The sequence below is a fragment of the Tripterygium wilfordii genome, chromosome 9, assembly GCF_013401445.1.
Source record: "Tripterygium wilfordii isolate XIE 37 chromosome 9, ASM1340144v1, whole genome shotgun sequence".
Classification (NCBI taxonomy): Eukaryota; Viridiplantae; Streptophyta; class Magnoliopsida; order Celastrales; family Celastraceae; genus Tripterygium; species Tripterygium wilfordii.
Genome location: NC_052240.1, coordinates 12,095,935 through 12,111,486, shown reverse-complemented (window position 1 = coordinate 12,111,486; position 15,552 = coordinate 12,095,935). Strand labels below are relative to the sequence as shown.

Below are 15,552 nucleotides of genomic sequence, written 5' to 3'. Positions count from 1 at the left end.
AGAAATTTCAATCGTTGAGGGCACACTTTATGAACATTTAATTTCATCTTAATCAACTCTATTAAGCAGTGACTGATCAATGCTATTAAGCAGTGGCGGATGCATATCTTCTAGATGAATTGCAGTCTCTTTGAGGGATCTAATGTTAGGTCAGAGACCCGCCTCTCTGTGAAATGTATTACCATTATTTTTGTGTTAGTACGTCAAATTTCATGTCTACAATCACATGTGTTGGAATCTCTTTATGAAATTGTCATGTTATACTTGTTTTATATCTAATGGATATCAAATTTGGGCCAAAAAAGAAAAAGAAAAAGCACACACGCGCTTCAAGAAGAGCGTGGGATGGGTAAATTAATTAATTAATTATTAATTATGTTTTTTAATTAATTAGTATGTAAACACACAGTGGCTTTTAGATTCGTTAGCTCGAGAATCAGACTTACTTTCACAGGTAGCTCGTGCGTTGGCCCATAAAGTTATGAACCGTACGTGTCTCTTCCTCCAACGACAACGTGTCACGGCTGGATTTGTTACTTTGGGTTTTGTCCTTTTATCATGTTAGTGGTGTTAAGTCCATAGGGAGCAAACTTATATACTCCTCTTATTAAATAAATAATTAATTATCTAATCCCGAATCAATCGATTCAATCCTTGTCCACCATATAATGCATTATATTATATTAATAAGCCTATTATTGGAGTTTGTCGGCTTAATATGAGTAATTTAATATTTCTTTAATCTTAAATATTATTTAAACCGTGAATTAGTATGCTTAATGATGCGTCAAAATGACAACCTCTCATTTCTTCCTAATAATTTATGGGAAACCTAGTTTGAAGACTTTGTGAGATTATTGTTAGTAGTTGGTATTACCCGATCGATTGTTAAGTGAAGGAAATCGTAGTTAAGAATTTTAAACTTTCCAATTAGGGCAGGCGTGTGTAACAATTAATTATTATTGGTTGGATTAGGTAATTAATTAACAAGTAAATGAATTTAATAAGAAAATTAGTTTGCTTGCTTAAGGTCTAAGTTTGATGAAGAACTCGAAGTTACTTGAAATTTCAAAATAATTTATTACTCGATCCACCACCCCACAATATGTATATATCATCTTCAATCAAATCAATTAATAGTTTCAGTCCAATAACAAAATGGTCAAACTTTATTCACAGATTTGGATATGATTATATGAATATATGATGTAGTGTTAATAACTAGCCGACGAGAATCACAAGTAGTTCAAATGATACTCATGTGAATGGTATCTCAAAGAGGTCTCGAGTTCTAATCTTTCTATCCCCTTCCTATTCAAAAAAAAAAAATGACTTGATTTTATTTACATGGACATGCTTTATTTTGGTACCAAAATTGGATTTTACAAGAGGACAAGTAATTGTCCAACATTTTTGAAAAAAAGTTGAAAACAGTGTGTGAAAGGTTAGATGCCATTAGGCAATTAATATCTTACATATATGTCTCATCTCATTACGTGAATTAAGCATTTGATATGTTTGATTACTTTGAAAAATGATTTTGTGTTGCCAAGTAGTTGTTGAGGTGAGCTATATAATTAATTACGAAAGTATTCAATTAGTTCCTTGTAATTCAAAGAAGTCGTCGTCGTCATCAAAGAGTCGATCAAGAGGGGGTATAGGGCATAGAGTTTTGTGTAGATCAATGGCGTACCTAAGTCTTCATAGACTTTGAACAAATTCTAAAAAGAAACTCTCTTAAAAAAAATCGTATGTTATTTAAATTAGTTTGAGACTATCATATCATTGATATTTTTTTTCAAAATATGAGGTCCTATGGATTGGAGGCATGAGCGGTAGTCCATCCAAGTTGCCCACCCCAGCCCTAGGGACGCTCTTGGTGTAGAACTATGTGCTGGTAACTCTTGTCACCCACTTGATGTCTTTATTTTATTTTCTTGTACGAGATATATATATATATATATATATACATAAATTTGTCTATGTGGACCAAAAGTATGGACTAACTTTGTGGACTTTTTTTCAACAATAGATGTAGTGGGCCCATAGTAAATGTGTAGCCCCCACTCATGTTGTGTTTTATTACAACCATTGGATTTTGGTTCACAAAGTTAATCTACATAAAAAAATTTCTATATATATATATATACACGACAAAGAGTGAAAAGAGTTTGACAAGTGTTTCGAATGTGACCAGATAATGTGACAAAAAAAGGTGTTTGAAAGGTAAGAGAAGTCCACAAGTTGACAATTATGACAATGTTTTGATCACTAATTACAAAACAAATGGCTTATCGGATGAAAAAGTAACAATATATATATATATATATAGTCCACTTGATACTTGAAAGCCTAGTTGGAACATATATACACATTTCCATCATTCTGTCCACTTTTTCTTGTTAAAGATGAGTGTATGCGGACAAGAACAAAGATAAGACTACCCCCAGCAGACTTAGACTATGGCCCGTTTGATAAGCGTTTTGACAACCACATATATGCTGCTAGTCATTAGCATATATGGCCTGTGCCAACCAAACATCCATTTTAGAGCTGTAATATTGAGGTAGTTTTGAGACAATAATATTGTCAAATGAAAATGGTGTTGAAGAGGACAATTTTGAGATCATTTCAGTTTTCTTTAAAAATATAACATCCCCTTGTTAATAAAATCCCATAACTACCCCGTAATTTCTCCTTCCTCTTTCATGGTTGCACGACCCTTACTGTTACTGCTTGTGAGACTCACTACCTTAGCAGTCGCCGTCGTTGCAGCCACAATTGTTATCGTGTGGCCAAAAAGTCGCCGGAAAAAACCCATGTCGAGGAGGAGAATACAGTTCTTTCCTCTTTTATCTTTGTGTCTAACTATCCATCTCCCCAGCCAGGAACAATGTCCTTATCAAATGAAGAATAGCACTATTTGATTGGCTGTTCAAGAAGATAGTGTACAATACATTTTTCCTTGTACCCCACTTGTTACAAAATGGTAGCAGAAGAAAATCAACAAGTCTTTAGACCATCCACAACAAAAACTGTAAATTTATAATAAAAGTACATTTTTTCATAGATGTATAGTTTCTCTAACAATACCACCACGCAGTAGACACTCCAAACCATACCCTAAATCATTTAAATATTCATTTATATAATCAAATTTTGTTAATTTTTTAAACTCAATTCATTTTACTGCTATCATAATATAAAATTCACATTAAAATAATAAACCATTTGAGATTAATTTTTTTCTAAACCTAAATATATAATATAAATAATTATTTTATTTTAATATTTAACATTACATATTCTCACATTAGTTTTCCACCCCAATTAACTGCACGACTGTATGTCTCTATATATCATATATATGTGTTTATACATATGCATACATACATACATACATACTCACCCACGCTGCATGAGTGTGTGTTTTGTTTCAAAAATATAAAGAAAATCAATATACTAATTTGAAACTGGGACCCACACAAATTAAAAATTATTAAAAACACGTTCAGTTTGCTACAGTGACACCATAGATGTTCAGTGTCACTGTAACAAACCAAACATTTAGAGTTTGGTTTAGCGTCACGGATGTGAAGAGTTTTTTCACAAAAAGACAAAAATAAAACTCCAAATATAGAGTGCGGTGTGTGTATACCGTCACTGATGTGGATGGCCATACCCATCTCATCAGAGAGGAAGATGGTGGAGAATAAATCAGGTAAAAGTATGGTGTGATGAAATATGTATGTGAGAATTGTATGTGAATCATTGAATTGTAAGTTCCAAAATTAAGTTGCAGATCGAGCCCCCAGATCCCATCAAAGAAAGCCTGATGAACAAAAAAGCCGTTAACACGTACACTCTTTCCATCAGCTATTGGATTTTGAGCTAACCAAAACCAAGTGAAGGAGGCTACCTGCTGCTTGCTTGTCTCTTCACGTGCTTATCACGAGCATTCAATTTTATCTGACAGAAAAAACTTTTGATGTGTTCTGGTGTTGTGCATTGACTGGTTTACTAATCCTTTCATGATAAAGAGAATCACTACTACAATTTTAAAACAAAAACCGAGTCCTTTTATGATAAGAGACGAGTCCTAGCTAGCTATTATATAAGTGGACTATCGGCTGGCTCTTCACATCGAATCCTACTTCATTAATTCACAATTGACCTGACCTGACCTGTGAATAGTGTGATCGAGTGAGGTATGGCTGCAAAGAGACGTGATGAAAAGCAGGAGGGGAGTTCAATGACTTCAAATTCAGATACTCCTTGACATGATTGTGGAAAGGCTTCATGTTAATGATTGGTTATCTTTCAGTAAGGTATGTAAGGCATGGAAGAATGTTGTAGTATCAGTACGTACTACTCGTAATCCACTGCACGGCTGCCCCTGGCTTGTAGCTAAATCAAGAAAAAGTATGGCAAAATTAAAATTCTGAAGCACAACGGAAAGAAAACTATGGTGTAGGAAGTTGAGTTATGATTTTGCAGGATTCCTTTATGGCTCGTTTCAAGATTGGTTGATAACGATGGTTTTTTCATTGGATCCTTGGTACTAGTATTGGCCCTCGCTATTCAACCCTTTCACTGGACAAAAAATTAATTTGCCTCACTTAATTAATTACAGTAATAAATTGGTGCTCTCAGGATCTAGTGCGTCTATATGTTAGTATGCAAGTCATCATCTATCAACTTAAAGTTGTGGACTCAAGGGCTTGAAACTTGGTTCGAAATTAGTTCGCATGATGATCTAAAACCAGAGTCTATTGAGGATGTTGTTTTCTGGAATGGATACTTCTGCATTTTAAGAGACAAATATAGCGTCTTTCTTGTCGATGTTGTTGTGGATGCTTTGTCGACAATCAAAGGAGAAAGAGCTTCTGGGTGTGGATTCGGGAGACATCTTTATTATCAACTAGAAATGCCATCCGAAGCTCTGGAAAAGGAAAATAGTTGTGTTTTTAATTACTTAGTAGAGCATTCGGGTGAATCTTACTTGTGCTTAGATTTTTCCATGATAACAAGACTAGCGTTGATGCTAGAACATGTAGCTTTAAGATTTATAGGTTGGACTTTGATGGGAAGAGATGGGTTAAGTTGGTTGATTTGGGAGATCAAATTTTGTTCTTGGGTAAAAATTCCTTGACATAGTTTTGTGCAAGGGAATTGGGAATTGAGGAGGGCAATTGCATCTATTTTACTGATGACTATAAACAATTCCCGAGCACACATGAGTGGGAAGCTGATTGGGATTATCCAAAAGAAGAAGATGGCGGATTTGATGAGTGGGGAAGTTTTAGTTTGAAGGATGACAAATTTGAGAATTTTTGTTATCTTTGTGGAGAATACAGAGTACAACCTGTGTGGATCACTGCACCTTTGAGCTTGTATCTGGATGAGTATTGTTCTGATTGTTACAATTTATGATAATGGTAGATAGAGTAGACATTACCAATAAAACATGCATTATTTTCTTTTTTTGATAAGCAAAAAAACATACATCCTACTTTTATATTTTTTACATTTACATTTACATGAGAAGACCTCATTATATTGATAGAGTATAAAAAACTAGCAATTAGCCCACACTTCGCTACGGACTATTACATTATTACTTTACAGTTAAAAATATGGAGAGTACGTGCAGTGTTGATTTTTTTTATGCAATCCAAAATATCCAAAATTGCGTTTTAAATGATTTGATGTTTGGTTCAGATACAGGATATGCAGCTGTTTGCGAAGTGAAGAATATAACATCTGATCTTAACGGGCAAGTTGGTAGGTCCATCTAGTCATGATCACACATCGGCAAGATAAATTGTGGCAGATTAATTGATAAGCACAAATCCAACAAAGAGTATTGACTTGGTCACTCTATTACGTTTTCTATCTCATAAGGATTCAAAGCATTGTTAAGAATTATCTCTTTTAAGAAGTGGAAGTAGTGAAGATAAGATAATATGATTCTGATCTTTCTTTTCCTTATATGGAGCGGGATGTGAGTTATTTTCCTTTTATGAAGAATAATATGAGCTTCTCACCTGGTGTGACTGTGGTGTTAATCATTAAATTATAAGGGATAAGAATTCATTGAAAATACAATATATAGTATAGATGTTGTTGATTTTTTCATTTATTGAGACCCAAAGCTGCCAACAAATCCTTCTTAGAGATACCTTTGTTCCGATATGTATGTTTCTGGGATCCCTCAAATCAAATTGTTGTCGAAATTTTTGTTCGGCAACAAATGGTGGGGTCTTTCTCAGAAACCCAGTTGAGAACAAGTCGGAAAATGGCCCACCGGTTATTCACTAGCGGCATTTCTTCCGAGTACTGAGATGACTGATGATTATGGCAAGACTTTTTAAGTAAGATTAGTAGTATGTGAGAAGCTCACATTCCGCCCCATAGAAGGAAAATAATTTAATCTCAAATAATTTCATTTTCATACTGTTTTTCAATAGTTGGAGTGTAGCCTTTGACCGTCACATGTAGAATAATGTACACTTCAAGACAATTGGTTTTGTACAATGCTTGATTCTATAGTTTTCATAGCTAAAATTTTTTTACTCAAATGAAATAGATTCTACTAGTGTATTGATGGGGTTGAGATAGATAAAGAGATAATTTTTCTAATATGAGTTCAATTTACTGTAATTGAAAACTCTTTTGTAATTGATTCTTTTTTTTTTTTTTTTGTTTTCGGCGACAAAGTTGATAATTTACCCTTATGATTTTGTTTTTCAGATGGATAAAGGAATTTGTTTTATCTAAACATTGTTGTGTTTAGGTGGCAAAAATTCGGTTCTGAATCATTTCCAAGTTGGACAAAAGTACATGTTTACAAAATATTTATATGTCCAGACCCTAATTCGGATTGGATTTCGAACGTACGTAATTGACCATATCCTAATTGGTTTAAATCCGGACAAGTAAATCCGACAATAATCTAATCCGTGTTAGGGTCCGGACAAATAACTTATGTTCAAATTTGATTTAATCCGGGTCAGACAAATTCGGCTATCAAGACCGAGTATAGTTTTGTCACCCTGCTTGTAGACTGAATCTTTGACCTAACCGTAGATGTCGTGTTAAAGGACCAATATGACCTTGAATGCCTGATGCACCATGCCAAGTCAGGACCAAAAAAGCCTTACATTCCCAAAGGTTTAGGACTGTTTCCCGCCAAATAAAGCTGCTTTACCCTCCTTTTTATTTGCCCTCCTCTTTTACTGCCCCTATTCCACTCTACAGTGTCTACAGTGAGAGTGAGAGAGTGGAGAGCAAAAGATGAAGCCCACATCCAAAGTGATAATGGGAGCAACACTGGTAATGGTGGTTACTCTTGCCATTGTGTTGGGCCTAGTACTGGTGCTGCTAGCAGAGCTGTACTGCTCTATCTTACTCCGCCGGCGCCGGTTTAGGCGCCGCTCTTCCAATACACCCCCCGCAGCATCCCAGCTTTCACAAACTGAAAGGCATGCAGCTTCTTCTCTCAGTAGCTTCTATGCCCAAGGTGTTTTACAGGCTCCAAGAGCCCTCCTCTTCCCTGTAGTTTCTTCCAAGGACAACAAAGTGGAAACAGAGAAACAACTTCAAGAAGTTCTTGAAATCCATACCCAGGAGTCAGGCACAAGCCCTCACCACATCGGACTCATATCCGCTCAGTCCCCATCAGCTTCCTTTGTACCTTCACCCCAACCCCTCAAAGAAATTTCGGTTCAAATTGCTACCGACGGTGGGAACAGAGTCTCTGGTGGGGAAGGGGAGAATTTTGTTTACATCTCCAATCCCATCTATGACAATGATCACTTAAACAGGGATAGCAGAGGTGATAATACTCCATTTGAGACTCCTGATACATCACCTTCACGTTTGGAGTCTGGTGATTCTTCAGGGGAGGATGAGATTGAGGTAGTCCACTCATTCCCTTTAACCCCTCCATTGACTCCAATGAAGAAGCTCCCAGCAGAAGCATGTTCAGTTTCATTGAAGGATGCCAGGTCACTTGACACTTCAGCTAGTGACTCTCATGACAATGGTCTTTCATCATCGTCATCTGGGTCTCCTTGTACTTCACCTTCATGGTGATTTGGGTTATGTCAAAGCTGCTATCTTTTTCCTTATGTTAACTCTTTGGAGTGAAAATGTTGTATTGTGCATACAGTGATGGAATTTTAGTTTGCTGGAGAGGGAGAAGATGACAATATTATTTCATCCTTTGTGCAGGCCTGGCCGTGGCTCGGTCACCAAAGCCACGCCTGTGCCTGTACTGTACTAACTAGAATTCTCTCTCTCCTCCCCTGTCTCTCTCTGCTTTGGAGGACTGCCTGCCTCTTGTTTTCTTTTGGTTCTGTGTGCTGGGTCTGGCAGATAAATATTAAACGAGGCTTTGTTATTGTTTTGGGATTGTGAAGATGCATGTGATGCGTGGGGAGTGGACTAAAAGAGACCCTTAAGAAAAGTAGAAAACCCTCCTCTGTTTTTGAGGGACCTCGACTGCTGATTTTTAATGCGTTAAAAGGCCAAAAAAAAAAACTCCTCACTGGCGAGATTAGTTAATGAAGAGTCCACTTTTTTTTTGTTTTCATTAGCTGTAGTATTGGACACCCAAAGCTTCAGTTTCAGGCCTGCCTCAATCTATTATTTTACAATTGATCTTGAATTCATGAATTGCAGTATTTGACATTGTTCATTTAATATATGTTAGGGTTGCAAGGCAGACAATGAGAAAGACAAGTCACTGATTCTATCACAAAGGACTCTCAGCTTCATCAATGGTTCTTTTCATTATATTATCATGGAAAACAAACAAGAACTAGTTGCAAGAAAAGCACCATGATTTGCATCTGAATTGTTTGATCATTTGCCCTCCAGACATAAGGGAAAATAATGCAAAACAAAGACTCAATATCCTCTAGAAAAACATATTCTTAGCTACTGTGTATCCTCCATCATATCCAGGAACGTAAGACGAGCATTTTACTCCTGTTTGCACATAATTGAGCATGTTAAAACATCCAGAAGAGTCACAAAGCTTTTATTTACTATGGAGTATACAACAGACGGTCATTAGTATGAATTAGGTTACATACAATTGAGCAACCCTCTAGATGTCCCTCACAAAATAGAAGTCCCTCATTTCCCACTTTTTTGTTTATCTTCCAAATCAACCTTGTTCACTATCAAGAACATTATCAGTTTAGGCTTCCCTGAGAAAGAAAAAAAAAATGTTTCAAGGATCTGATACAGAAGGTCTAAAACATCCAATGTACAGTAAATGGAAAAGTGGAGAAGGAGCAGCCCTAGCTTCTATAGCAGGAAACAAATAAGAGAATGTCTTACATATTCTGCCAGTTACCTTGTCTTTGCAATTCTTGAACCCATTTTTTGCTTGTACAAATGACTCCAGGAAACAGAAACCATAAGATTGAATGGCTTGGCTACTGAACTGAAGTGTAGTTACTATGGAAGCTTTTATAAATGAAATATCAGTCTCATATGATTGTTATTTTTAAATATCAAACTAACAATATCCATGGATCATGTATGTAAGGCATAACACATAAGCCTCCCGTCATTGACTTATTCTTATATATATCAAGGGGCATTTAGAAGCCCAACAGTTCAACCAAGGAACCAAAACCAATTTTACTAGTTTAAAGGCAATATCAGTTTAAACCTAAAGGGGAAGACGTACCTACCAGCCTGGCTTGTATATTCTTGCCGCCTGGCCTGGCCTGGCCATTAGAGAGGTGACCTGGTTATTTGAAGAGAGATCCATATTGAAACCCACAAAGAGAAAGCAATTGAGAAGCTATTGCCAGAGCTTGTTACCGTGCTTGCGCGAAAGTTTTGTGTTTTGTTGATGAAAATGGTTTTGGGTAGTTGATAGGATTTGACTGGTAAGTTGGACGATTGCAGCTGTCCCTTTTCCTCTGTGTTTCTTTCTTCACCTCTTCTTTTACATGCTCTGTTTCTTCTTCAGAGTTGGGTGTTCAAGCGGGCGGGTATCCATAAAGACCATAACCTGACCCAGGTATCCATAGCCCAAACAGCAGTTAGGATAGAATCTACCCTCCTGAGATTATAGAAAAGGTTTTTAACATTGTCAACCCAAAATGAATAATACCTTAAATGAGGTATACCTGCATGGGTATGAACGCTCAGTAGTGTCCCCACATTATAGATCTATTATATTAGATATGGGGAAGCCAACCAATATCATATCCTTTTGGCTTTGACAGTTAAAAAAGAGAGAACTAGCTAGGCTTATCTTGACTTCTTGTAACTTACGATCCAGACAAACAATAGCGAATAATAGAGCAATACTTGGTTGAGTTTGTTTGTTCCATCCTCACACTATATATGTGGACATTATATCTCGCCATACATGGTCTAGACTCTCAATATAAGTTTTGTCATTTTAGTTTTGTGTTTACCAGAGATAGCTCTTATACAAGATCAGATGGCATCGGATGGTAGCAACAAAGTTACTAATATCAACACAGAAGGCAATCACAAAGGAGAAGCCATGACAGTAGTGACATCAACATCAAGCTCGCCAAAAGGCCAGTGCCTGTGCTCGCCAACGACGCATCAAGGGTCGTTTCGATGCAGATTTCATCGCTCAAATTCATCAGCTTGGATGAAGAGATCAAACTCCATGCCCTCTAATAATTCTTCTACATGAACTATTACTGCATCTCAATATTCTCAAGCTCTATATATGTAATATGTGGAAGAACAGAAAAATCATATAGAATGAACAAGACATGGTATTGTATACATAAGAATATGTTCCAGAAATATTAATTGAAGTTTAAGCTTTGAGTCTACTCTGGGTTTGTTGTGGCATTTTTATCCACATGAGTAATTGATCATCCTTTTCCCATTCCACCCACACATTATAGGATAAAAAGTTGTGGATGATGTTTTGACTAAAATTCCATCTTTTTTGTGATGGACCTTGACTGAAATGGAATATTTACTTTTAAAAGAAAACAATAATTTAACTAATAAGTATGTTTCACAGTTTGACAGACCTTCACAATTATTGGGCAGAGGCTGTTGTTCCAAGTATCAGAATTGCAAACTGGGTGAGGCATTTCTTCGAACACTTTGTGTGCTTGCCGCCTTAACAAGTTTTGAATCAGATAGTAAGATAATCACAAAGAACCAAGTAAAACAAGGAGTATTACTATTACCCTCCAATGGTGACGATGGAATCACTGCCTCTTCAGGGAAATCTCTTCCTCAACAATTTTCTTCAAATCTTCCTGTCCATTTCTGCTCGCATTCCTTCTTTTATTTAACTTCGCACGTCAGCTACTGCATCGAAACGGCAGATACCTTGGCGTTTTTTACTCTTTATTTAATATGGGCTGCAGGCCTGCCTTTACTCCAACTGGATCAATTAGAGAAGGCCTGAAAGTGAGTGAAGTAGCTAAATGGGCTGCCACGGTCCAATGGGCCTGATCAATTTTTCACTTTTTAATTGCACCCCAGCCAAACCATCGCGCCCGCATCCAACTGAACAATGGCCCCAACACAGCATTCGTCCTCCCCTGTCTACTACGTCCCTCTCGATCCTCAACGTCCAAACGTCGTCGTTCTTCCGTACTACCACCGGACTCATCCTTACAGTCGCTATCTCCGCTGCTGCGTCACCTTCATTCTCGCCGTGGTCCTCCTCTCGCTTCTTGTATTCTTCTTGTACCCCTCCGATCCCTCTATCAAAGTCGTCCGAGTCCAACTCAACCACGTCCGAGTCCACTCGTCCCCCAAAATCACGCTCGACCTCTCTTTTTCTCTCACCGTCAAGGTTCGCAATAAGGACTTTTTCTCCCTCAACTACGATTCCCTCTTAGTTTCGGTCGGGTACAGAGGGAGAGAGCTAGGGTTTGTGCGCTCTCACGGTGGGAAATTGAGGGCTAGAGGATCGTCGTATATAAACGCGAAACTTGATCTTGATGGGCTTGAGATTGTGCACGACGTGTTTTACTTGATTGAGGATTTGGCTAGGGGTGTTATCCCCTTCGAAACTGATACAGAGGTTAAAGGAGAGCTTGGACTTTTGTTATTCAATATTCCGATACAGGTAAGCCTTTTCACACTTTTTTTTTTTAACTTTCCAGGGGAGGTTTTTTCTTGTTTGGGGTTTGATTTTCTTCTTTGCTTTGCCTTGCTTCGTTGAAGTTTCTTACACGCCTGAAATGGACTCTCACAATTATCGGCATTGCAGTATGTCTAGTAACTCCTATATTTGGTGAAATCAGCCTCAAGGATAAGCTCCTTGAGTCGACTTTATGCATAGAAATAAAAATTTCGTTACTGGGGTCATTTAATACCTTAATTAAATATTGGTTTTCTGGGTGATTCTCAATTCTAACTGAGAAGAAAGATGAAAAAGAGTGGAGATAGTAGAAAGAATGGCAAATGCAGCGGACGCTGATTGAAGTGCACATTAGGCATGAGAGAGATGATCAGAATTCAGAAGAAAATTCTTATCGCCACCCCCTAAAATTTGAGATAGGCTTTGTTCGTTTTAGCTTTTTATTTTCGGTGTCAATATTCTTGAGCAAGTGCATTTCGAATACCTTCTACAAGAGGATAATGTGTGCCTTCATAATTGGTGAAAATTCGGGACTGCAACCTATGCTTTACATGTAGTCTTTACGACAACTTAAACAGGCTGAAGTTATTTAGGAAGTAAATGGTTTGATTCATTTATGATTATGAGGGTGGTGATAACTGTAATTTTTTAGTGGAAACCATGAAAAAAGAGGTTTTAGGAACTGGAAAAATGAGCTTGAAAAAAGCTAATATTTACTTGCATAATACTTTGAATATGATGGTTTGCATATCATGCCATGAAAGGGTACTACTACTTAGTGAGTTAACTTATAAGAATGCAGAGAAGCATTTGCATTTGAATATTCAAGAAACAACTTTGTCGCTTGAAAGCAGATGAGTTAGCAGGGAGTTTAGTCACTTAAGATTGACACAATGGCCAATGCATTGATAAACTTGTAGATCAAAGTGTAATCTTTTTATTTATATCTTGTTATCATGTTTACTTCGTATCAGTTGTTATCGATGGGGCCATAAAAAGTATGGAATTAATACATGATTTCATTGATCTCTTTGGGCTGCACCTCATTGGTGCTCTTTTAATAAGTTTCTTTTGCATCAAAATCTGTGCAAGTTAGGTTTTATACTTTTATTGGCAGCACAATTATGATAGGCACTGAATATATTTTTGCATTAATTTGTTTAATGTTATCATACACCATACAAAATTCTGAGATGCTGCTATCGTGTGTTGTTAGCAACAAAGTTTGACTCTCATTTCCCTTGGTTTTTTAGCTCTCGAGTCTCGTTAAGTCATTATGGGCTTTGTTTCTTTTTCTTATGCGTCGCTAGTGCAATTCATGTTGCATAATCTTAACTAGTGTTTGCAAATGTGTGTTCAGGGAAGAATATCATGTGAAGTTTATGTAAATACAAGCAACCAGACAATTGTCCGTCAAGATTGCTACCCTGAGGTGAGGAATTTTTTTTCTTTATTATGGATGACTAGGTGAACATGTGATTTTTTAACAAGCGAATATGTGGCCTAGTAGTAGAGTTGTAGAGGTGCAACCTAGAGGTCACAGGATCAATTCCTAGAATCAATTTCTCACAATTTCTCCACGTATTATGTGAGGTAAGGTATGCGTACATGCTGTCTATCCCTGACCTCGTCCGCTGCGAGAGTCTTGTGTACAAAAGTTGTTTACCTTACCTTGCTGATGATAATATGATCACTGAAAAAGTAGTGCTCCCTGATGAAAATATGATCACTTGCACTATCAGTAACTTGCATATCTAGTACGCCCAAGTAATTCTCTCCAAGTTAATTCGCCCTTTAAATGCCTGCAAACTCTGTACTGAATTAATTTTAGAATTACCTTTAGAATAAATGGGAAGACGGTAATCTATGGTTATATTTAAAATACATTTTGTTTGCTTTCTGTTGAGGGCTTTTGTCATTTGAAAAGGAAAAAACATGGTAATTTTAATTTATTCATTTTGCTTGTTTATAAAATTGTTGTGCCGTGTTGTCATGGCATTTTCCAGTTCAGTGTGGGGAACGAACAGTAACTTAAAAAGTTGAAACATAGAATGTGAGAGAGACGACATGATTCCTTACACTTGTGATTATATTTGTTGTACATATTTGTCCACCGTCTTATGATTTTTCCATTCTCTTTAACTGGTGGTTGCCTGTAAACTGGTATTTGATTTGTGCAGTGAGATGGAGGAAGATGCCTATGTAGTGTAGTCACCTAAAAAGCAGGACATGGAATTTGGTGGCGGAGGTAAATAGCACGATGTCTCTAGCAGCCTTTTATATATACTCAATCAATAGAATAGCATGTAGCATCTTCTTTAGGATTGTATCTATTATTTAGAATCTCAACTAATGTTCAGTTTAAAGGAGCCATTCTTACATAAAGAAAGCTCTTTTCCTTTAGGAGCGTGATCTAGAAATTTATGGCTTGATTAGGTTCAGAAGTTAGTGCCCATTTGGAATTGAAATATACTTGTGTCCATATTCTCTGAAATCTATTGAAAACTTATCTGTTTAAGGGAGAAGCCATTCACTTATGAAGAGCACTCTTTCTTCTACAAATTTATGACTTATATTCGTTATATCTGTTTGAATTACTTGGTAGTTTGTCTTTTGTGTTTCTGACTCAGTTTTTGTTCAGTCCCCATTGTTTTTCTGTTTGAATTACTCAGTTTTTTGGTTATAAAATATTGTTTCATTGAAAAAAAAGAATGCCACCAAGGCACCAACTATTGTTGGTTTGGCATGGCTTTTATACGAATGTCCCACAATGCTTAGATTAGAGACTTGTGATCTATTGATAAAGAGGACAAATGTCTTTCTTAATCAGCCAATAAGTTTTCTGGATAGTGGCCTATTAGACTTGTTGGTTATAATCAGTCTATATGTGGGTAGTGGTTGGTTAAAAAATGTATGGATTTGTTGGGTGTGTCTATGAGCGTACACCTGTCATGATTCTTATCACTAATGTACAAAAAGCTAAAGAAATGTATGCAGTTCATATTTTGTCATCAATAAAACAATTTAAAATAAATTCAAATCATGGTGATGCAACCTGCTCACCTGCATGTGGGTCGGTCTTATTGGGGGTAAAAATAAAATTGCATGTGTGTTTTTGACTGTACTACTTTTCTTGTGGCAGCCGAACTTCTTTGACTAAAAGGAAGATTGACTTGAATTATTACATCCTTCCATGTTCCATGTTCATAATGAATCTTTGCCAACGAGGATCTAAGTTGCAGTAACCATGTTTTACATCATATGATTTATAAAAATACTTGAAAATAATGTTCTAAATACTTGGTGGCATTTGGTTTGGTGTTTAGAGGGGGAATGAGGATGAGATTAATATATTTCCTTGTTTGGTTGATTTTTGGATGATTGAATCTCAAACTTATTTCATCCTATATTCTCCCTTGTGGAGAATAGCC

General features: G+C 36.7%; 2 protein-coding genes and 1 long non-coding RNA gene across 4 annotated transcripts; 2 read left to right on the top strand and 1 right to left on the bottom strand.

Annotated features, from left to right (window-relative positions):
* Positions 1–7,293: 7,293 nt before the first annotated feature.
* Positions 7,294–8,500, top strand: LOC120004735. Its single transcript, XM_038854021.1, has one exon. The coding sequence runs from the start codon at positions 7,297–7,299 to the stop codon at positions 8,095–8,097; it is 801 nt and encodes a 266-aa protein (XP_038709949.1). The 5' UTR covers positions 7,294–7,296; the 3' UTR covers positions 8,098–8,500.
* Positions 8,501–9,025: 525 nt separating this feature from the next.
* Positions 9,026–9,700, bottom strand: LOC120006721. Of its 2 annotated transcripts, none has more exons than XR_005470072.1 (2): positions 9,352–9,700; positions 9,026–9,218 (listed from the first exon to the last, which is right to left on the bottom strand). It is a non-coding gene; the product is annotated as an uncharacterized LOC120006721 (long non-coding RNA). The 2 variants fall into 2 exon arrangements; XR_005470073.1 differs by having other exon boundaries at positions 9,368–9,700.
* Positions 9,701–11,514: 1,814 nt separating this feature from the next.
* LOC120006720 lies at positions 11,515–14,718 on the top strand. Its single transcript, XM_038856860.1, has 3 exons — positions 11,515–12,106; positions 13,482–13,553; positions 14,302–14,718. Exons 1-3 carry the CDS (start codon positions 11,546–11,548, stop codon positions 14,302–14,304), a joined length of 636 nt encoding a protein of 211 aa, XP_038712788.1. The 5' UTR covers positions 11,515–11,545; the 3' UTR covers positions 14,305–14,718.
* The last annotated feature ends 834 nt before the right edge of the window (positions 14,719–15,552 follow it).

What these genes read in the sequence shown, in the direction of transcription:
- LOC120004735 (XM_038854021.1), top strand. Translation starts at nt 7,297, where the DNA reads ATGAAGCCCACATCCAAAGTGATAATGGGAGCAACACTGGTAATGGTG.
- LOC120006720 (XM_038856860.1), top strand. Translation starts at nt 11,546, where the DNA reads ATGGCCCCAACACAGCATTCGTCCTCCCCTGTCTACTACGTCCCTCTC. An exon ending in TATTCAATATTCCGATACAG is followed by an intron (nt 12,107 to 13,481) that starts GTAAGCCTTTTC and finishes ATGTGTGTTCAG; the next exon opens with GGAAGAATATCATGTGAAGT.